Raw genomic sequence first — 24364 nt, 5'->3', positions numbered from 1 at the left:
CTTATATATATATATGTAGTATATATTATATATATATATATATATATATATATATATATATATATATGTATGTATGTATGCATGTACAGTGTCTGATGCAGATCTCATTAACTATTGATCTTTTTTTTCTTTTTTAAGGGGGCTGATCAAATGATCGACTTTCTTCCTTGTCCAATTTTGACGCTAGTATGATGCTGGTGGTGTTAGGATATATATATAATAATACTATTATATATAATATATATAATATATATATATATATATAGATATATGTTATGATAGATAAAAATTTATTAATTTTTTCTTGCCTCTTCTGCCCTTTCAAGTTTGTAGAACCTTGCCATGCAAGTTGATGACTTTTGAGCACGTTCCTTAAGTAAACAATCTCTGTGACAACTACTAACAATATCCGCCAACCCTCATTTTAAGGGGGAGGGGGAGGGGGTTGGTGGCACTTGTCCCCCAATGCTTATCAGTTACAGTCACCAATCTTCCAGTCGAAATAGGCCTAACAATTGGAAATCGTCTGGGCGCACTGCAATTTCTCCATTTTTTCGTAACGTTGCCATCGGTAGGGTCCAAGTTTGTATTAATTTTGGACACATTTTCTCGTGTTACAGCTTTAAAACCTTTCTACACGCTATTTCCCTTTCAGCGCTGAATGACTTCATAGGTCCCAATGCTTGGCCTTTGGCCTGAATTTTATATATACCGCAATTCCATAGCCTCAATGACCTCTTTAATATCTGGATTTTCTTACTTTTTTATCTGCGTGTTTATATATATATATATATATATATATATCTATATATATATATATATTTATATATATATATATATATATATATATATATAATATATATTATATATATTTACATTACATATTAGATTAATTATATTACTTATATTATATTATATTAATATTAATATTAATATTATATTTATTATAATATATATAATATGATATATATTATATTATATTATATTATATTATTTATATATATATTTAATTATATTAATATATAATAGTTTATTATAATTATATTATATTATACAAATATAATTATATATCTTGCACCAATTTCTTTAAGGGATAAACGTATATGATGAAAAAATATTCATACACACACACACACTACTTTTATAGCAAGCTTTCCTTTTTTCATTACAGACAAGCCTTGGCAGGAGAAGAAGAACCGAAACACTCCATGATAAGATGAACGTGCAGCCAATTCATATTTTCCAGCGAATAACCCAACTCATGAGTATAAACCTCAGGAGCTTCGGACATAGTGAGTACCTTATTTCGCCAAAGCTGCAGTACCCTGGGACCCCTTGAACGCACCAAGGTCCTACTGGCGATGAGTTGGTCTGCAAAAATTGACCCGTGTTCCCTTAAATTACCCATTTTCTGTCAACTATGCTAGGACAGTGGTTCCATATCGAGAACAATGTTGCCTCAGTGAAGTCCTGAAGGTTGGTAGTGTCATCAGTGCTCCTCATGCGCTGCACTGTAGGCATTACTTGAGTTGCTTTGCAGCGTGCTGTCGTCCCTTAGCTGCAACCCCTTTCATTCCTTTTACTGTGCCTCCGTTCGTATTCTCTTCCTTCCGTCATATTTTCCACCTTCTGCTAACAGAAAGGTTTTCCTCCTGTCACACCTTTCAAAACCTTTTTACTGTCAATTTCCCCTTCAGCGCTGAATGACCTCATAGGTCCCAGCGCTTGGCCTAAATTGTAGATTCTGTTCTATTCTCAGTGGAGTTAGGTGCATACATTTATCCAACAACCAAGCAGTAAAAATAACATGAAGAGGACGATTTCAAAAACAGAAAATAAAAACACTGAAAATAATATGTTGGTCTCTCCAGATAACAACTGCAGCTGCGTCCCAGTCACCACTAGAAGCCCATGGTCGGAATGCATTGATCGTGTGCTGAAATCAAATAGGCATTAATCAGTCAGTGGAGGAAAATAAGATACCAGACTTGCGTAGAACTGTCTTTTTATTTTTGAAGGAACCGTTACTACAGCAGCATTTGAAGCAGTCTTCTTGCTTCGACTGTGCCTTCGTGATAGAGTGAGTGAAGGGTTTCATTTTTCTCTTGCGTTAGTTAAAAGGAGAATTAACGAAGGTCTTCCAGGATTTACTTCGATTTTAACTGCATCACACCTTAAGTAAGATCCAATCGTAAGTGTATCAACGTATCTTCACATGTATATGTGTTTATGTGCGTGTATATACACAAATAACTCAAAGTAACGCAGTCTCACCATATAGAGTATAATGTATTTTAATTGAGAAGGACATTTCGAAATCAAAACAGTAAGCTGTAACGCTGCATTTAGATTTTAAAGGTACACTGTAGACATTACATAAAGCTTTTTGCAGCGTCAAGTCGGCCCCTAGCTGCAACCCCCTTTGATTTTTTTTACTGAACCTCCGTTCGTATTCTCTTTCTTCCCTCTTACTTTCCAGCCTCTCCTCACAACTGATTCATAGTGCAACTGCTTTGAGGTTTTCCTCCTTTTTACAGCCAGTGTCCGTTTCAGCGCTGAATGACCTCGTATGTCCCAGCGCTTTACCTTAAATCTTTATTCTATTCTCTATTATGATTCCCTAAGTAAAACGTTTTATAGGGAACGTTTGTAAATTATGCTCAAATAAACGTTATACCTTTTAATTACGAGCTTGGCTGGAGGTAGTTACGTATTATGTTAAACTTCGGTTCTTTAAGAAGTCATCTTTATAGAAGAGGTCGCCATGCTCTTCTGCACCCAAGCTGCGACTCCCCACAATCTACTAACTACCAGGTAAATCATACACTGTATAGATGAACGGGGGTGTGGGAGCAATGTTACAGAGTTTGTAGACTTGGCGTATTCATGTAAAGGCTTGAATGTCAAACGTGTAATACATCCTGGAGTGCAGCTGACAGTGACTGAAAGAGTGCGATCAGCAATACCTTTGTTTAAAGCACCCCGTCGTAGATAAGACTTACGCTTCCGAGAATCAAACAGTAATCAAACACTGCCATCACAGTAATCCTTAGATGACAGTGTCCAAGCATATAAAATGGCTTACAAAATTACGTGGTGTTGGCGTGCCACCTCGGTGGGCGCGAGCTCGATTCTCGAGCATTCCATTGAGGAGTGAGAGACGTGTATTTCTGGTGTTAGAAGTTCACTCTCGACGTGGTTCGGAAGTCACGTGAAGCCGTTGGTCCCGTTGCTGAATAACCACTGGTTCCAAGCAACGTAAAAACACCATACAAACAAGCAAAGTTACGTGGCTTACCCAGACTTCCTTTATTTCTTACGACATTTTAAAGAAGTGAAAATAAAATGACGTTATTTACCGTATATTAATTTTTTAATGTCGGTACTTAGCTATTAAGCCGTTTATGAGGGAGAATTGAGAATAGTCTATGTTAATGGACTGAAAATGTAACTGGGGAAAAAACTCGTTTATCATTCAGTTGAGAGAGAGAGAGAGAGAGAGAGAGAGAGAGAGAGAATTATTTTTTGTGTTTCGTGTGCTCCCACATCTTGGCACGACCTTTGGGTCACCTTTTAAGGCGGTTAAAACACTCGGAGCGAGGCTACTCGTGAAAAAATCAGGATAAATAGCGTGATCAACTCGTAGCGCTGTCGGCGACATCTTTGATGTTCGACGGTGCTGTTTCACAACTAGGATGCTGTCGAATAAAAAAGCTCCGCTATCTTGATCTCGATCAATGAATTTCTTGTAAAGAGGTTATTGCTCATGCTAAGGCAACATCGTTCTCAGACTCGGAGACATACGTGTATGATACGGCCCGGTCCAGACGTGTGCTGGCTGCCGGAGAACGTTCGATAACCCCTCAAAAGCAGAGGAAACGCGTTCTCGTTGTCATTTCGAGATCTCCCCGCCGAAGGAACAGACGCCAACTCGAATAGACTTACAATCGAAAAGAAAGTGGAATTGTAGTCATGAAAGCATTCAGAAGGCCTATTCTGAAAGCTACATGCTGACAGTGTCCAACTGTCCTAAGAAGCTGCCTGTATTCCTGTCTTGAATGGAAACTGGCCGGTATTCCCTGCTCGAGAGTTCCAGGTTTTCGCTAATAGATTTTTATCCGGAAGTCGGTAATCTTATCTCAAGGCTCTTTGAAGAACTACTCATCCAAGGTATACTGCCTTATTGATTTGCGACAGTCATCCAGAGTTCCGGAAAACCGAAAGTGCATCTTTATCTTCAGAGAAAGGCTATACGGGAAACATGACCATTACAGATTTAGACCGAGATATGGGAGTCGAACTGAACGTAAGTAGTTACAGCTTGTTTTCCCTCACAACAATTGAACCGTTTCTTTTCCAGTAGTGCTTTGTCATTACAGACAGTCCACAAGTGCTGTGTCTTAACAGCAAGTTCATAGATGCGGCCATTTCCTTATCGAAATTATTTTTCTTAATGTATGCCGTTGTCTCGGTTCGTCCTATTAGATATGAGAGAATCTGTCGACGATAATAGAAGTAGAAACGCTGTCGGATAGTGTAAAAAATAAAGTAGCAATTAACCGACACGTGAGTGAAAGAGATGGAAGCCACAAAAACATATTAAGCATTGTTCTCTTAAGGACGTCGGGTATTTCCTTGGTGATTGACTTTTTTCTACAGTATTTTAGTCGCTAATTGAGAATTTAACTTTGCAATTTGGCTGTCGACTGTAAGTAACCTGTAATTTACCTTAGAACTCTATCCTACGGTGAGGGGTACTCGTTGGGAATGCGGCGGCGGGTTTTTTGGTTGGGGGAGACCATTATCTACCGAAATTGTATCATATAATTAAGTTTGTGAATCATAACTGGTGTAATATTCTTACACAAACCCCATCAACTTATGCTCGATTGTTAAAATGAGAGTCATTAGCCTAAGTGCGAGATAATCTCTTATCTTCGGTTGCGTATTACTAAAACTGCGGTCGTCGTCATCATCACTTTAGGATATCTATTAGTACCTTGAGTGTAAAGCTAGTGTGGACAATCTCCCCCCCCCCCCTTTTTTTTTTTTTTTTTTTTTATTACCTGCTGTCGCCGATACCCCAAGAGTAAGCGTTTAGTAATCGTCCCGGTTTACCTCCTATATATCGTATGTGCATCAGATTTCACCCGTTCCTAAGGCACTATTGACTGTCACATGAAATATCAGCTTGCTTTGGTTGTTGTTTTCACTTTTCAAGTGAAAGCATCAATTCTTCTTTTGTATGGAATATCACCGATGCAATGGGTCGTAATGATTTACTTGAGTTATTGATTAGTGATGCCTCTTGTCCCATGAATGATTGTAGTACTACAATTTTGGATCGTACTAAAACCCATATTATTGATTTTTTGTCATTAATTAAAGTTGTGATATTTTAAGTTATGTTCCTAAAGGTTTTGAGATGAGTTATTGATTAGTGATGTCTCTGTCCCATAAATGAGTGTAGTACTACAATTTTCGATCGTACTAAAACCCATGTTATTGATTTTAAAACTTAAATTCCTACAAGTTTTGAGAATGGCCTACAGTATTGACGATCTCTGAATTTTGTACCATTTTAGTGGCCCCCCTCCCTCTCTTGAGTCCGTCTGTCTATCCTAGTGACCCTCCCCCCCCCTCTCTCGTGACTGGTTGGTAACCTTGTCCTGGCATTCATTACTTTTTTTTCATTTTCTGTTTATTTATGATTTTTGCAACAGCCTGAAGTAAGTTCAGCCTTAGAAACTTATTGTTTAGATGAACGCTGTCTGGGTGTTTTATCGGAGAGTCATGGTTATTATATGGCGTCGTAAAAGAGGTTACTCAGCATTTTCTATTTGACGGTTTTAGACGCGCAAAAGCTCTCCAAATTATATATATATATATATATATATATATATATCTATATATATATATATATATGTGTGTGTGTGTGTGTGTGTGTGTGTGTGTGTGTGTGTGTGTGTGTGTGTGTGTGTGTGTATGGTGAGAGAGAGAGAGAGACGAGAGAGAGAGAGAGAGGAGAGAGAGAGAGAACGATTACTCGTTTCAGTATCAAATACCTCATGTACTCTGAGAATATGGCGCGATTAACTGAACATTCCCTATCTCATTGTGACACCCCCCGATCCTTGAATGATTGTGATAGATTTTTATCCCCCAGTATCCTACGCCTACAGAGGTTCACGTGAACTTTTGTACAAATTCGCCCATCCAGGTATTGACCAAAGCCAGCGCTGCATAACTTCGCTGAACTAAGAGAGGAGTCAGTAAAACTTATGTTAAAAGGACACACATTTATGAAACCATCAGTAACAGTTGGTGGGGGGGGGGGGGGGGGGGGGAATGTTGACTAAAGGACGCGTCGCCAGTCTTCATCAATTAGTCAAACCAAGTTGGAGTGTCATGCAATAGTTTCGTTATCACCCTGTGGTCAATCTAGACACGGTCTAGAAGGGTATATTGTCTATTGATTCTTCGAACTCGTGCGCTGGCCGGGTGGAGAGAGATGTTCGTATAGCCTCATGATGCAAAACGTTTTGTTCAACCTCCAGCCTTGTCGATGAGTGGTTCTAGACCTACACGGTTTAGAAGACTCCCTCCACTCTCAAGCAAGGGGGCTCCCGGAGGGGTTTAGTCCCGTCAGTTCAAATTCAAAAAGTTTATTGATATACATCAAATGGAGTGTAGCAGCATGCTGCTATACTCACCCAGAAAATTCAAAAGATTCCAGGCAAAAATGATATAAATACGTAAATAAAATAAAAAAACTAATGAAAAGCAAATATTTTACATGAGAAGAATTTTAACCCAATTTATACAAAAGCAAATGCCAAATCAATTGTTGATATACTAAAGCAAATTTACAATAGGCAAAAGCCACACAAAACAAATATAACAAAAGTAAATGTTATATAAAAAGAAAAATGTTAAGAAAATGTACAAAAAATCAAGTTATACAAAATCATACTAAAGGACAGGCAAATGGCTCACAGTTATTTATTCCAAAATAAATTAGGAAATTTCTTTACAATTTTGAAACGTGCATCATTTTTCAGAAAATAACATACTTGATTTGTTACATCATCTATTCTGGGGTTACGGAACTCTGATAATTTATTACAATCCATAACATAATGTTGTAAAGTATGTTTCCGTAACTCACCGCAAAATTTACATTTAGAGTCAGTATCGTACTTCACTGTAGGGTGTAGGCATTACTCAGGTTCTTTGCATCGTGCCTTCCGCCCCTTGCTGCAACCCCATTGGTTACTTTTACTGTGCCTCCTTTCATATTCTCTTCCATTTTACTTTCCACCCTCTCCTAACAATTGATTCATGGTGCAACTGCGAGGTTTTTCCTCCATTTACACCATTCTAACCATTTACTGTCAATTTCCGTGTCAGCGCTGAATGACTTCGTAGGTCCCATTGCTTGTTATTTGGCCTAAATTCTATATTCAATTCAATTCCATTCAAGTAACTGGGGTGATGGAGTCTATTTTCACGTTCGCCAAGGCAACTGAGCCGAGAATAATACCGAATGACATACGTACACAGTAAATTTATCCAGGACTATATTATTAGCTTTTATTCGTTATTCGATCCATACCTTTTAGTACAAGTGCGCTTGAGTATGTTTTAGGTATAGAATGAAATCCCGTAAATCACAATGTTAGTATTTACGACGCTCAGTGCATGTTTAAAGTTTAGTCGTTAAAAATATTCAGGAAAAATATGTTCTGTGGATACAAGCTCCTTAATGTACAATCTGAACTTTTGACCAAATCGTTATTTTTTTTTTCATGGTAAGTCTCTGAATAACTCGCTTAAAACGTACCTGTGTTAAACATGACTAAAACTGATGGCAGAATCATTAATCCATAACATAGCAAACAAAAATGAGCATTGGAAATAAAGTAATATCATTTGCAACAGATGGGTTGCAGACTTCATCGTGCTGAGAAACTGAAAACGCCTTAGGCTTTATTTGTATAGTATAGGAATATTTTACTTATAAGCGACAGTATTCTACAGCCATGCATGCACATTCTCTCTCTCTCTCTCTCTCTCTCTCTCTCTCTCTCTCTCTCTCTCTCTCTCTCTCCATGCAATGTCAGCGCCCAGATAGCGGAATTTAAAAATAATATAAGTCGGTGAGTTTGTCATCATTCCGTAGCTTTCGCCGAGATGCTTCTCTATCACCTGCTGACTATCTGTACAATGAGAATTTTCCTTTTTACGATATAACTTCTCAATGGTCTAGGACCAATGACAATGGGTTGTGCAGCATATACGTATCTTAAAAGATTTTAAGTCAGACGGAAGATGAGAAATTATAAGAAAACAAAAAACGGGAAACATTTCACGTCAATTCTAGACTGATAAGGAATCCTAGAATCTGTCAAAGTGAAAAGGGTTTCATAATTTAAAAATGTCCTTTCATAACCCAAAGTCAGTGAGGAGATCAATAATTTTTGAAAAGATTTCACCAATGATGGAGTCTATTTTCACGTTCGCCAAGGCAACTGAGCCGAGAATAATACCGAATGACATACGTACACAGTAAATTTATCCAGGAGTATATTATTAGCTTTTATTCGTTATTCGATCCATACCTTTTAGTACAAGTGCGCTTGAGTATGTTTTAGGTATAGAATGAAATCCCGTAAATCACAATGTTAGTATTTACGACGCTCAGTGCATGTTTAAAGTTTAGTCGTTAAAAATATTCAGGAAAAATATGTTCTGTGGATACAAGCTCCTTAATGTACAATCTGAACTTTTGACCAAATCGTTATTTTTTTTTCATGGTAAGTCTCTGAATAACTCGCTTAAAACGTACCTGTGTTAAACATGACTAAAACTGATGGCAGAATCATTAATCCATAACATAGCAAACAAAAATGAGCATTGGAAATAAAGTAATATCATTTGCAACAGATGGGTTGCAGACTTCATCGTGCTGAGAAACTGAAAACGCCTTAGGCTTTATTTGTATAGTATAGGAATATTTTACTTATAAGCGACAGTATTCTACAGCCATGCATGCACATTCTCTCTCTCTCTCTCTCTCTCTCTCTCTCTCTCTCTCTCTCTCTCTCTCTCTCTCTCCATGCAATGTCAGCGCCCATGCAACTTGTCACCAAGTGGGCCTGTTTTCAATTTTCTCTGCTACGATGAAGTCTGCAACCCATCTGTTGTAATGCTATAACTTTATATTTCCTTTGCTCAGATTTGTTTGCGAAAAGTTATCGATTGTGTGTGTGTATTTTTATTTATTTTTTTTAATCTTTCTGCCGTTCGGAACAAAGAGGAAATATACGGTAATTGGCCTTTTTATTTATTTCAGCAGCGGTTAGTCGACGTTTGTAAGTAGAATCAGTTGGGGGGGGGGGTGTTGTTGGGAAGGCGGTGGCTGTTGCGACAAGGATAAGGGAGGGGGGAGGTAAAAGCACGAGTTAGCGCTGGATGTCCTCCGTCCAGCAGTTATGATATCTTCACATTATAAATACGGAAGTAATTCTCAAAGAATACATCCTACGTAATTAGACCTATGCTAATTTAGTCTAACGTTGGCGTTCTACCGAGGGCGCGACGCAGTACCTACCAGGTCTTGTGATGCCGCCATATACGTCATAGAAGATTTCGGCAACACATTTTGCCTTAAACCTGTAGTTTTAAGTGTACTACATTAAAACCTTTAACAATCGTCAAGAAGTCAATATTTAGGGCGAAGCAGATCACTCCCATTTGTATGTATGTGAAGCTTGATTATGAGCATTTGGTATCACTGGATTTTGTTTTTAATCATGCGTAATCGTGCACCGGATGCATTTGATTGAGAGAAAAGAAAAGTAGATGTCGTGATGTGTGCAAGAAACGTCGGTTGGAAAGGAAAAACAAAGCTAAAGAGTTGGGAGATGGATATAAGCTATATTATAGTGGAGCAAATAAACAAGGTAGAAATGGAGTTGGCATAGTACTGTCTAGTGAACTAAAGAACTCGGTAATAGAAGTGCATAGAAAGAATGACCGTATCATCAGATTGAAGATATGTTATGGAGGAGAGATTCTGAATATTATAAGCGCATATGCACCACAAGTTGGTTTGCACCGAAGAAGAGAAGGGAAATTTCTGGAGAGACATGGATGGAATAATGCAAGAACTGGAAGAGCATGAGGAGGGTGATAGTTGGGCAGATTTGAATGGCCATGTCGGAAGTGAAAATGAGGCGATTGGGCGGGTGCATGGGGGGCCATGGAATTGGGGAGAGAAACCCAGAAGGAAGAGAAGTGTAGTGGACTTTGCTGTGTCATTCGACATGGCAATAGTAAACACATTTTTGAGAAGAAAAGGGAACACCTAATAACATATAGGAGTGGGGGAAGATTCTCCCAGATAGACTATTTCTTGTATAAAAGGATAAATCTGGTGGAGGTCAGACTGCAAAGTTTTATCCAGGCGACCATGTAGCCCCCCACCACAGGCTGCTATGTATGGACTGAAGTTGAAAAGGAAGAAAAACAAACGCTAAAGGGATAAGGAAAATTAAATGGTACGAATTACAGAAGGAAGGGGATAAGAAAGAGAGAGTTTAAGAGGAGGGTTTTGGAGGATATGATATAGGGATTGAAGATGTTCAAGAATGGTGGGCACGAAATGCAGCAGTAATAAGAAGGCATGGAAAGGAGCTGCTAGGAGAGACAATCTGGTATCATATGGGAAGAAAAGGATAGTTGGTGGTGGGATGAAGACATTGAGAAAGTAGTAAAAGATAAGAAGGAGGCAAAGAAAGATGGGAAGAGTCACAGTCAGTGGAAGACAGAAATAGGTACAGAGAGAAAAACAAGGTGGTGAAAAAGTGGTAGCCCAAGCTAAAGCAAAGTCGTAGATGATGTGTATAATGAGCTGGGGACAAAGGAAGGATTAAAGAAGATGATGAAGCTATCAAAGGCTAGAAATAAGAGCACCAAAGATATAACACACATCAAACAAATAAAGAATCAAGAGGGTGTAGTGCTTAGAAAGGAGGAAGACATTGGGAAGAGATGGAAAGAATATTTCGAACAGTTGTTAAATGAAGAAAATAATAGACTAATAAGAGAGGATGGGCAAGTGAACATGGCATGGTAATGAGGTTCTCTAGGCAAGAGGTCTAAATGCACTGAAGAAGATGAAGAATGGGAAGGCAACCGGACCAGACATGGATCCCGGTGGAGGCATGGAAAGCATTAGGAGATGAAGGAGTGGATATACTGTACGATCTTATGATAAAGATCCTTGAACAGGAAAAGACCACCAAATGAGTGGCGTGGGAGTATATTGATCCCAATTTTTTAAAGGGAAAGGCGATGTCCAAGAGTGTGGTAATTATAGGGCATTAAATTGATGTCCCACACTTTGAAGATAACTGGAAAGGATGATAGATGCTAGACTGAGAGAAGAAGTACAAATAGGTAAAGAGCAGATGGGATTTATGAAGGGAAGGGGAACAACAGATGGTATATTTTGTCTGAGGCAAATAATGGAGAAATTCGGGGAAAGACAAAGGGACCTACATATGGTATTCATTGACCTTGAAAAGGCTTATGACAGAGTCCCGAGACAAGAGGTATGGAGGAGCCTGAGGAGAAGATGGTGCCAGAGAAGTATGTGCGATTGTACAAGAGATGTACCGGAATGTATTTACCAGAGTGAGGAGCAGTGTTGGGGAGACAGAAGGTTTGAGGTGAGAGTAGGATTCACCAGGGGTCGGCTCTGAGCCCATTTATCTTTAACATATGATGGATGTTATAATAGAGGAAGTAAGGAGACAGTACATGGAACATATTGTATGCGGATGATATTGTTCTGTGTGCAGAGATCAGGGAAGATCTGGAAGTGAAATTGAAAGAGGAGACAAGTATGGAGGACAGAGGAATGAGAATAAGTAGATCCAAGACAAGAATATATGTGTACCACCACTGAGGGGGATGATAGAGAAAGTATTCAGCTTGGTGGAGAGCAAATAAGGAGAGTTGATAAGTTTAAGTATTTGGGATCTTTTGTTAACGCTGGAGGAAGTATGGAAGAAGAAGTAAAACATCGGGTACAGGCAGGCTGGAACAACTGGAGAGCGGCCTCGGGGGAGTTCTTTGTGACAAAAGAGTGCCGCTTAGGTTAAAAGGAAAATTTCACAAGACGGTGGTAAGAACAGCAATGCTGTATGGTACGGAAACAGCAAGCATGAGAAAAGCAGAGCAGAAGAAGATGGATGTGGCAGAAATGAGAATGCTTAGGTGGATGTCTGGGGTAACAAGATGTGGATAGGATCAGAAAAAATGACTACATAAGGGGGTCAACTAAGGTGGTGGAAGTATCAAAGAAAGTGCAGGAGGGGAGGCTGAGATGGTATGGACACTGTTGAGGAGAGATGATGACCACGCTGGGAGACATACTATGGGAGTGGAGGTGCAAGGAAGAAGAAGAAAGAGAGGCGAGACCAAGAAAGAGATGGAAGGACTGTGTGAGAGGAGATTTACATGAGAAGGGAATTGATGAGGCAGAAGTGCAAGATAGAAATAGATGGAAACGGCTCATCCGAAACGGCGACCCCCCCCATATAAAAAATGGGAAAAGCTGGGAAGAAGAAGAAGAAGAATCTTGCCCGTGAGCTGTTGAAGTCAGCTTGGAGTAATTGAAGAGTGCTTGCCTTTTGCTTTGCTACTCGCATCAGACTGCAATTACCCTCTGACCTTTATGCCACAAACGAACTTATTGTACACAGCTCCTTTTTGCCCTACCACCTCACTTAATAATTTTTGTCTGGTTGGTGGTTGTAAACGAATAAGGTTATGGTTGCTTTCTTCTTCTTCTTCCTCTTGTTATTACTATTATGATATTTTTCGTATACCCAGTTCGGCTTTTGTCTACAAATGGATTTTTAAATGGTGTAGAGCAAAATCAGTAAACCACCTGTGCGTTAAAAAGTATAGGCCTTTTTTTTTTTTTTTTTTTTTTTTTTTTTTTTTTTTTTTTGCGCCAAAGACCTCACCAGGGTTGTAGAATTAGACGTAAAAAGGGAAATCCCACCTTACCTTGGTGAAATCTTTTCAAAAATTATTGATCTCCTCACTGACTTTGGGTTATGAAAGGACATTTTTAAATTATGAAACCCTTTTCACTTTGACAGATTCTAGGATTCCTTATTAGTCTAGAATTGACGTGAAATGTTTCCCGTTTTTTGTTTTCTTATAATTTCTCATCTTCCGTCTGACTTAAAATCTTTTAAGATACGTATATGCTGCACAACCCATTGTCATTGGTCCTAGACCATTGAGAAGTTATATCGTAAAAAGGAAAATTCTCATTGTACAGATAGTCAGCAGGTGATAGAGAAGCATCTCGGCGAAAGCTACGGAATGATGACAAACTCACCGACTTATATTATTTTTAAATTCCGCTATCTGGGCGGCTACCATACCCGTCGGACTGGTCGCGGTAAGTACACGTATGCAATATAACGTCTGGTCAAGTAGTTTGTATATTTTCCAACATAACTCCGTTGCATAATTCGTGTTGCGTTGACTCTGATTAATATTTTTTTGTGCCTTTTAATTACTTAAACGTGTAACAGGAGAATCATTGCTATTGCCTTTTACTTGTCGTAATTCCAATGTGCACGACTCGCACGTCTGGCAGTGCCGACTTCCGTTTAGTCCGCGGCAAATGTCTATGTATCGTGTGCATGCAGACGTATCTTCTTTTCAATAACTAGTGCAGATCGCATAATCTTGATTATATTTTGAGAAACCCTTTGAGACGTTACATTCAACGGATGTTAGATGCTTAGTGCTATATAGGCTTATCGGCGGCCTGGACCTTGCGATGCCTTCACCGTAGTGGAACGTTGATATACGACTTGGTTCTTGGCTCAGTCCAAGCTTACAGTGAAACCGTTTTACAAGACTCAAGGCCATCTGCGTCAGAAACCTTTCCAAATGTTAGCTACTACAATAATATTGTACTGACTCTTCCAACATGTTTTACGTTTCACTGGCTTAGTAGCGGAATGACTGAAATACGGAAGAGGCACGTGACAGAAATGGAAGTCGAATGTGACGCAGAGGAGGTAGTTCTTTGATGCTTTTAATTTTAAATATCTATTTTTTTTTTTTTTTTTTTTTTTTTTGTGATAAGTGATAAGATTATTCCGATACTATGTTCTATTCAGCAGTATATCTCTCTCTCTACACTATATATATATTTATTATATATATATATATATATATATATTTATATATATATATATATATATATATATATATATATATATATATATATATTATATGCTTTCATTTGAATTCAACATCACCTTTAGCTCATCAATCCATTCATACTTTCATTTTGGCTTCCATAGACTTTTTTTTTTATTTTTTTCATTTATTATATATATATATATATATTATATATATATATATATTTTTTTTTTTTTTTTTTTTTTTTTTTTTTTGCAGGTAACGGCACCTTCCTTTCTTCTCGTATTCCATGATTTGCCTTCTCTGTCAGCCTACCATCATCGGTTATTTTGACTTGCAATGCATATTATGCGCTTCCTTTCCTCCACCATCCTTATTAACATTGATTGCTAAATATTCCTAACTTCCATATACCCTGAAAACCTTTTACTCATGCTCACATTTACTCAGCTTGATCATTTAATGGGCCGTATCAAACAGTGGTTTGTGGAGTTTCTTGTCACCATCAGCATTTATCTTTTCCACTCTCCATTCATGATTCATTTTTTTTCATCCCGCAACATTTACCTACGTCTAATTTACTTCCCGTGACCCCCCCCCCCCCCTTTTCTCTCTCTCTCTCTCTCTCTCTCTCTCTCTCTCTCTCTCCTCTCTCTCTCTCTCTATCTCTCTCTCTCTCTCTGTTGTTGATACGAGGAACAAAATTAGTCGAGAGTCAAGTGTTATTTGATATCGGAGTTGATAAATAAATAAAGACCAAGGCTACTGCTCTCGTAGTTTGCAATCACGCATATTAAAGAAAAAAAATTAGTGAGAATAAAGTCAGGCCTTTGACTATTGTTGTTCAACTAGTTGTACTTTAATTTTATGATAATAATACGTAATATTAAATTATATGTAGCAGTAGATTTTGTGATTTTGACATTGTAATAGTAATGTTGTTAAATACAGTGGCATTAATTATGACAAGTAATATTGGAGTGAAGTTAATTTCTAGTTCAGGTGTGTTTATTTCTGTGTGCTTGATGATGTTAATTTGATCGTAGTTTGGTTATCGTATGAAAGAAAGATATTTTAGATTGTTGTGGTGAACCATCAGCTTGGCCTAATTGCCTTTCTAGTTTGTGTTCAAGATAAATAAGTCAAGTGCATCTCCCTTTTTGCAAATTGAATTAGCCCTATATGGACCACTAACAGTATCAGCTTTGATATTTATGTTTGTAGCTAATCCACTCATGGTTATCAGTTAATGGCCAGTGATGATGATGATGGTAATGATGACTTTTCCTCACAGGTCACTCCTCTTTTGGAGGGATCGGAAGACGATATGGAGAATTCGGTGCACCAGCGTCGACCCAGCGTTCACGTCATTGGTGAAAAATACCAGCGGCCGTTGCCAGATGGAAGTCAAGTTTCATTCGGTCGTGGTAGCCCTTTGGGGAGACTAAAGCAAGCAGTCTCAAAGGTAACACACGTGCTGATTTATAAGTAGGGGGAATTACTATAGTAGATTCACATCAACCGTGCATTTGATGTCTATAGGCCCGTCCCTTACGACGCTCCTCATTGGCTGTTGATAAGCCAATCGTAGGGCTGGAAACTCTCAGTCTCTCGGGAGAGTTTACATGGCTAGGATGTATATCCCACCTCTCCTGAGAGATAAGTCTTTCAAAAGCTTCCCTCAGGAGCGGTGGAACATACATCCTGCCTATGTGAACTCTCTTGAGAGAGACTGAGAGTTTCCAACCCTGCGAATGGCTTATCAACAGCCAATGAGGAGCGTCGTAAGGGACGGGCCTAGACATCAAATGCAGGTTGATGTGAATGAATTTAACATTTTAGAAATATGTAGTTACGCAGCATAGGCTTACGATATGAGTTTACTGTAGTTTTCTTATCAGGTAATAGACATCCTCTGCTAAGATACGTCACAGAATAGTTCATTTAATTGGGTTCTTTTATATTTCAGTGCATGAATTTGAAATGGAAGCCATTACCAACTTCCCATGAACAAGTAAATTTAGAATTTACTTTCCCCTGATCAATTATTTCACAAGGCGACATCTTTACTTACCTACACGCTATGTACCAGATCCCATTATTAGTTATCCTTATACTCATCACACAGATTTGAACTTCCTAGCACTTCGAAATGTTCATTGCAACTTCACAATTCTGTGAAAAATACGGACAAACAAACAGACTACCCAACTTGTGGACATTCAAGTCATGAACATTCAGATATGAATAAACGCAATTGTAAATTAAAACTGTGTTCGGAGCGAGCCCCCTTTACCAGCCCCAAGTTCATATTTTGTTCTGTGCACAATATTACACACACCAGCATCACTGTCTCAGTTTGGAAACAAATGTGAAATCCACTATTTGCCCGGTAGAGTACCATTACGTATTGAGTTTTTCTTGTACAGTATCTTGTACAGTATAATAAATGTTCAGTATCACTGTTCCCTGTAAAAAGAGTAATTTAGAATCTTGCAGTTTATATTTTAGGATATACTAACTTCCACCCTCTGAATATTTGTCAGTTATTATCCATTTGCATCACAATTTGAAAACCTTTTGCAAGATTCAGTAAGATTTTTTTATATACAAATTAGTGGTGTAAATAATAAACTCTGCCTGTGTATTTTATCCAAACCTGAGCCGCTTAAATTTTTAAGTATATAGTACAGTTTTTCTTCTAGAGGTGGAAATTTTATCTATTCACTGTGTGTACAGACGGCCAACGAAGAATTGGCGTAGTTTCTTAATTCATTGTTCGTTATGGAAATATTGCCCATATGCAGGTGCCTAGATTATTTGCTTAACAATAAATAACATTCCTTTCAAAGGTGCTATACTTGAATAATTCAAATTACATTAGAATAGAGTAGATTTTTCAACGTATTAAAGATAATTTTTTTATTTTACAAAGTAGGAAATATATCCAATGGGTCCGGGACGTTTCCTAATTTTATTCTCAACTCTAGCTTCGTGACAGCATAACCGAGCATTTTGAAGTTGACTTTGCTGCCGGGTCGAGTCATGACTCAACGTATCGTACTGCACTGAGGATGTTGTCATTTCGTCTCCTACAGCCGATAAACAATACATCCAGTCGTTAACATTTCTTTTTGAAAACGATGTTTAATTAAAACTAATTTTGCCTTTGGATCAATAAAATAATTTGCATGACATAATATTTATGGGGCCTCAAATTGGACTTCTGATGTTTTTCACACATGATTAGCCTAGGTCTATTTTGAGCAAGTATACTCTCTCGGATACGTAAGATATATATATATATATATTATATATATATATATTATATATATATATATATACGTATATATATATATTAAATCTGCTTTATTTAATTATTCCTGTTATTCTTGTTTTATTAGCATATGCTCGCCTTTCTTTCGTATCCTTTTCATAATTGCTTTAACATATTAACTCAGACCTAGCTATCAAAAAAAAAAAAAAAAAAAAAAAAATCAAACAAAATATAATTCAGTCTTATTTTTTTTATCGAATTCCTTGCATATCACCCTGTTTCATTGGACACTTTGTTAAAGCTGTGGGAGTCAAAACTGACGAATACATTAAGAAGGCTTACTTCATTAAAGCTTTCTTAGGTTGATCTTTTCTGTAGTTATTCATTTCTCTAACTAGAAAATTAATTCAAATTAGTTTCACATGATATTTCTCGACCTACTACCATAAGCATATTATAAGTAGCTGAAAGGATAAGATGAAAGGTGACGTTCTCGTTTAAGTCTATTTCATGTTTTTATTTCTATTTTTTTTCAAGACTGCTTTAATCAAGGGTTGCCTCTTTGACGGCTACAGGGTGTAACACAGTGTATGCACTATTTTGGGAATGAAAGATACAGTTTTCTTGAATAGAAAATATTTTATAAACATGCATTTTAAGGCGCCCGTTGTCGGTGCGGGAATTTCAAAATAAAAACCGTTTTATCATTACTGATGCTTTCAAGCCATGGAGTTCGTAGTGGAGAAGTCGGCTCGAGTCGCCCGAGATGTAAAGAGAGCGGAGGTGGCGTATAGGAGTGATGGGAGGGGGATTAGGCCGATGTTGATAAAAAGGTATCTCCTAATAAAATGTATGCTTTAGCTTTTGAAGAAAAAAAAAATGCATGCATATAGAACTGTTTCCCTCCCTATCCGTGGTATTCACTGGCCACCGATAAAAAAACAAAAAAAAAACAAAAAAGAGTAAGCCTAACTGAATCTCTCATCCATCAAAGATACGTTTGCTTATTCATTAGGACACCTATCAAAGATTTCAGTGGAGATTTATAAAAATCTCCCTCTCCTCTAAGTATTCATCAGACACCAGTCATAAGCATAGAAGCTAGTCATGATTCCTGGTTCAGCATGTCGTGACGATGCACTAGAATTCAAATTCCACAAATGAAATGTTGTTCAGCAACGTTTACACTGTATTGTCTTGCTCTCTTGTGGTGCTTTTGAGGTGTTCCACCTCTAGGCCCATGTTCTAAATTTTGGCCGTTCTTTAAACAATTTGATTCATCTAGGGCATGATTCTCTCCGGTTTATTAAGCTTTTCTGATATCTCTCCAACAGCCCAACTTGCACCGAATGCAGTGCAATAGTTTGTCTCTCGCTCATCAAGGGACGTTTCTTAGACAATAAATGACACATTGACATTAGATTCCCGTGCACATAAACATCAAAAGCAATAGAGTGAGGTCGCTTGGTTCACACTGTTAGGAGATCGTTATTTTTTTCTTTTTGTTTTTAAATTTGATAGCATTTTGGTGAGATTCCAATGTTTTTCTGTAAAATTTAACAAATGGAATAGTTTCAACTACCTTCACTTAATATTGGAAATATAATTTACGGTCTATGATTATGCGATACTACTAGTGATAGGTGTCTCCTAATCTATTTGGTAATGTTATAGATATTTTGTGATATGACGTTTTTTTATCACTTCGTTTCGTCACGTCAATTTTGCTTATGAAAATATTATTACACAATAACATAAACGTAATGTTTCAAAGATATCAGTGACCTGTTTTTAACGTCATTACATACGATTTCCTTCCATCTTTGGAAAGAAAAATCGATAAATAAGGCATGATCGTGCGCAGGCAAGTGAACGAAAAAATTATGAACTCTGCCACGAGGTTTTTTTTTGGCCGACAGTACATAAAAGAAGGATTCTCTGTCAAGTCTAGTTTGTTTTTACCTGTAAGTTTTATGATTACCTGCATTCAAATATTTCATTGCATATTTTATTACGCATCCTATCTTCATCAAATGGGTACCACGTGGTGGCTGTCCCAGGACAATAATGGATGTAAAAAAAATATTCCCTCTTTTACAGCTTGACCTGTGGCAGTCAAGATGTGAAGAAATACCCTTTGTGGTATATTGGTAATAAACTACATTTCACATTACAATACTAATGCTATTACAATAGGGTTTACTATTATGAGAGTGTAAGATCACATGAACTTTCCTTACCCTGCTATGTTTATGTATCATATCCTGACCTTTGCATGCTTATTATAGTATTATAGTAACAGGGGCCATAGAAAATGTCACTAGGTAGCATTACAGAAAATGTAATACATACCAGCCTGTGCACTGTCTTTTCACACCTTTATAAGTGGTATATAAGTACATACTATGGAATTTGGTTAGCTATTAATCATTCTACTATAGTTGATACTCTTCAGGTTAGAGAAAACCCACAATAGACTGAATGTGTAGATCTCTGTTGCTAACTATGCTGTCCTCTGTATTCCTGTTTTGTAGTCATAATATTGTCGTCATCATTGCATCCAAAGCTGTGTGACAAAAAGAGCCCCTGTGAATTCTGCCACTTCTAGCCAGCCTCCTCTTTCATAATGATAACCTAAGTAAGTCTCTGTCTTCTAGAATTTCTGGTGCAAAATTGACAAGCTGTAATTAACATTCTACCATAGCTGGTGTGAAGGACAGGTCTGTGCCATTTCCACTCATTTCTCATCGGTGTAAAATGTCTATTTTCCCTTTTGGTGATATTTCTCACCTTACCCTATGTGACAATAATAATTATATTAATTTTTATTATCATCATCATCAACATTATCATAACATAAATGACAAATGCTACAAATCATTTCCTGTCAGAGAATCCACAGAGGTTCCATGCTTATATTATTAATCCAATATCAATTAACATTTAAACAGGAAAAATAAGAAGTGATTTGTTGAATACAGGTTCTTCGAAATGTAACTCTAGAGCCCATGCTCTTCATGAAGATGCTGGCCGAGAGTAATGCAGGAGTAGTGGCAGACACCTTAGAAATTGACAGAGTGTGTCGAGTCAACCTCAACTATACAGAAGAAGAATGCAGGAACATGGATGATGGCAACCACACGACGATACAGGTAAGGGTGTTATAAAAATGTTCCTGTGCATATTTCTAATGTACTTGAGCATGGTTTCCAGTACAACTCAGTACTCTATATGTCTTAGTGGCCATTCAATTTTACTGAAATTGTCTTCAAATTTGAAGACAATTTCAGTAAAATTGGTGCATGCTTAATGTTTTGCCCACATCTACTGATTGCCATTGACTTTTACTAAACTTGTGAACTTTATAAATATTGGCAAATGATTGCAGTACATACCAGGATTTTTTGCAAAGGTTGTCAATATTTTTCTAGTGTTCATTTATTAATACGTATTAAGTTTTGAGTATGCTAGGACATAGTATGACGAAATTTTATAGTAAATACTAACACTCTTGTTTCATAACACGAGAAATGAGTCTTAAGTTCTGACCCTGAAGTAGTCTGGAGGAAAAAATGGCCTTCGTGTTTGAATGCTGTAGACGAATAACATTGTTTGGGAAGAGTGAAGGTAGAATATTTATGCACATTTTTCTCATTGTGAAGAATGCTGCAATTCAGGGATAGGTTTAAAGTGTTTTAAATTGATATGGAGATTTATTATATCATGAAGTCTGCCACATATATGTGGTTGTAAATCCAAACAACATATATGTGATTGTAAATCCCATAGGAATAGTCTAGAGTTATGTACGATGCTCTTCCAGGGAAACTTATTATCAAGAAATTTTTTTATAACTTGTGAATGTTATGAAAACTCATTATTTTTATACACGTCTTCATATTCCACATGAAGTATTTTTAACATTAATATGGCCTGTCCACACTAGCGGTCATGCCCATCGGGCACTTCCAGTTGTGTATATTTTCTCTCGTTTCTCAAGCAGTGCTACCAGACAATCACACTGTTCTGGCTCCATACTCGGTTGGTCAGTAAAGTGGAGTGGGTTATGGGAACATTGTTTGCCTGCCGGGCAGTGCCCGCTAGTGTGGACAGGGCCTTAAGCATATACAGTACATTTAATGAACAGAGGCACATAAACTTGCAACTCACTTTTCAAATTCTTGCTATATGTATAATTGCATTATAATAGATGGTCACAGTGATTTATATCACACTTTTACATAATTTTTTTTGCATTACAGACAGAAGTCCAGAAGTACCAGAATATGTTCAACTATTATCAAAATCTAATGGACAGTATACTACCACTTATCATTGTGGTATTGATAGGGTCATTGACTGACAAGTATGGTCGAAAACCTCCAATGCTTGGAGTCTTGGCAGGGTTTGTTGGTTGGTCAGTGGTATATATTCTAACAGCTCTTAATCCTTCATGGCCAGTTGAGGTACTTTTGGGGGCCACACTTTGTGGTGATATAATGGGAACCTGGGTGGTGTTTAACATGGCTGTATATAGTTACATGGCAGACATTACTACACCTGAGACACGCACAAAAAGAATGGGATTTTTAGATGTAGTGTGGTATATAGGGGGCCCTCTAGGTCGCTTGATGGGAGGGTGGTTATATCGTTGGACAAACTGCATAGTAGTGTTCGCGGTATCAGGAGCCCTTTGGACATTATGCTTCTTGTATGTCTTGTTTTTGGTTAAAGAAAGTGTAAACCCATTAGCCAGCTCGTCAGATCCTGAAGATGAAAGGTGTTCCAATTGGGGTCCTTTGAAACCTGTTTTTATCCTGTTCAATACTGGATTTAAAAAGAGGCCAGGAAATCGGCGCTCACTGTTATTTTATCTCTTAATGCTAAAGTTAATGGTCTTCTTAATTCAGGGCCATCAAATGTACCTTTGGGCAAGGCGTGTTTTGCAGTGGGGCCCCACAGAGTTCTCAACATGGTCAAGTATTGATTCCACTATACATATGTCAGGAACAGTTGTCTGGTTATTGATTGCAAGTCATTTTAAACTCCATGAAACTATTGTTGCTATTGGGGGCATCATATCGCAGGGTTTTTGGTGTGGTTTGTTAGCTTGTATTTCTGGACCTGGACTTTGGTGGTTAGTCATAGTGGCTTCTGTGATTGGCATGTTTGAAGAAACTATTGAACCAGCGATTCGCACCATGCTTACAGTAGTTGTGGATGAGAATGAAAAAGGAAAAATACTTGCGCTCAATGGCCTCCTAGAATCAGCTTGGTTAGCTGCCGACCGTTCCATGTACACTGCCCTGTACAACACATTCGTCGAGGTTTTCCCTCAGGTAATGTACTGCATGTTTACATTATGTATTTTAAAGAGACTAAAACATTAATTGCAAATTTTACTGATTTCTTGTCCATGTGTGTACCTCTTGGCTCAAACCTTGTATGCTTTTTGGTACCCTGATTCCATGCCAAGGGTTACTTTAAAATTCCATGGCAATTATGAATTTTCAAAACAGATTTTAGTGTTAACTGGCTTAAAAATTTTTGTCTTTTGCTCATTTCCAGATCAACTTTGTGGTACAAGCAGGCATCTGTGTCATCTTGGTATTGGTATTTTCGTATCTTTACATTTTGTTCAAAAGACAGCCCCTCACAGCACCAAGTATTGAAAATTTCCAAAATATTGTAGACACTGATGCATGCGAAACTGTTGAAGAGCAAGGAAGTGGTCGAACTGGTGTGTATTAACTCATTTTTACAGTATGTGTAACCATTTTTTTGAATAATTTGGTGACAGATGTATTTCATTATATCAAGATAAATATAAAATATAATTTATGATTTCTAGAGAAGATAGCAGCCATTTTAAAGTTTGAACCCAGTTTGTATATCTGGTTGGGGTGAATTTCACTGCATTTAGTCAGTTATTTTGCTGTAGTTCTGAACTTTGCAATTAAAAATAAATAAAACATGATTCACCAATTTGTAAATTTGCTAGTGATATGGCCAGTATTCTTTTACCTTCTTGTATTTTCTTGTTGCATTCCATTCACATTGAATTGAGTATTTTTTAATAATGTATAGTGTACACTGCACATCACAGTTTCTAATAAAATTAGATTGAAGATTGTTTATAGGTTTAGCATGTTATTTGTGAAGAAGTATTTATGACAGAGATAGAAAAACTGTTCGCAGGTTAAGAACTTAATATATTTTTGAATATTTATAAGCTGACAATATATGTATACTGGAAATTATAAACATAAAGCATGTGATTGTATTTCAAAATTATAGAAAGCAATAAGTAAACCCATATTTTTTTATGTAGGGTTAGTGATATACTGTATTAATGCAACAACAAAGTTTGCATTCTTATACTGTAGAGATATACAAAAAATGTAGTTTTAGAAGGTACAGCATTTTGGCAAAAAAGTTCATGTGTTCTACTCGCTGAATGATTATTAATAAAATATATAAATATAGCATAGTAAAAACAATCATATTTGAAATTTTATATACCATTAAATTTTTAAGTTAATTAAAGATAAAGGGAACTAGATATTTAAGTAGTAGCACATATTCATTTTTCCACAGTATCTTCATTTTCCCCACATACATTCAAGTTAAGGAAACTTACATTTGTTTGTTGGATTTATTTAAAGAAGTGAAAAAAGGTTATGACTGCAAGTCAGCTTACAAAATATTTTAAATTCCATGGAATGGGTCACAGAGTTTTTCTGCCAATGACATAACTAGGATCTGCATATGCAATTGAGAAATACTTCTGTATACAGTGCACAACAACAAGCAAAATAAATTGTAATTAGTTATCTCCATAAA

The 24364-nt window shown here is 37.2% G+C and overlaps 1 protein-coding gene across 6 annotated transcripts; it reads left to right on the top strand.

Moving 5' to 3' along the window:
* The first annotated feature begins 1189 nt into the window (after nucleotides 1-1189).
* LOC135204214 (probable peptidoglycan muropeptide transporter SLC46) lies at nucleotides 1190-24364 on the top strand. 6 transcript variants are annotated; one of them, XM_064234323.1, is made up of 5 exons: nucleotides 1190-1292; nucleotides 15539-15709; nucleotides 20503-20673; nucleotides 21784-22860; nucleotides 23090-24364. In XM_064234323.1, the coding sequence occupies exons 2-5, from the start codon at nucleotides 15572-15574 to the stop codon at nucleotides 23270-23272; spliced, it is 1569 nt and encodes a 522-aa protein (XP_064090393.1). In that variant the 5' UTR covers nucleotides 1190-1292; nucleotides 15539-15571; the 3' UTR covers nucleotides 23273-24364. The 6 variants fall into 6 exon arrangements, with proteins under 6 accessions (XP_064090393.1, XP_064090391.1, XP_064090390.1 ...); XM_064234321.1 differs by lacking the exon at nucleotides 1190-1292 and adding an exon at nucleotides 1937-2080; XM_064234320.1 differs by lacking the exon at nucleotides 1190-1292 and adding an exon at nucleotides 2039-2191.

Source organism: Macrobrachium nipponense, chromosome 44, assembly GCF_015104395.2.
Source record: "Macrobrachium nipponense isolate FS-2020 chromosome 44, ASM1510439v2, whole genome shotgun sequence".
In the NCBI taxonomy this organism is placed as follows: Eukaryota; Metazoa; Arthropoda; class Malacostraca; order Decapoda; family Palaemonidae; genus Macrobrachium; species Macrobrachium nipponense.
The sequence above is the reverse complement of the archived record's forward strand: the minus strand, read 5'-3'. Positions and strand labels throughout refer to the sequence as shown.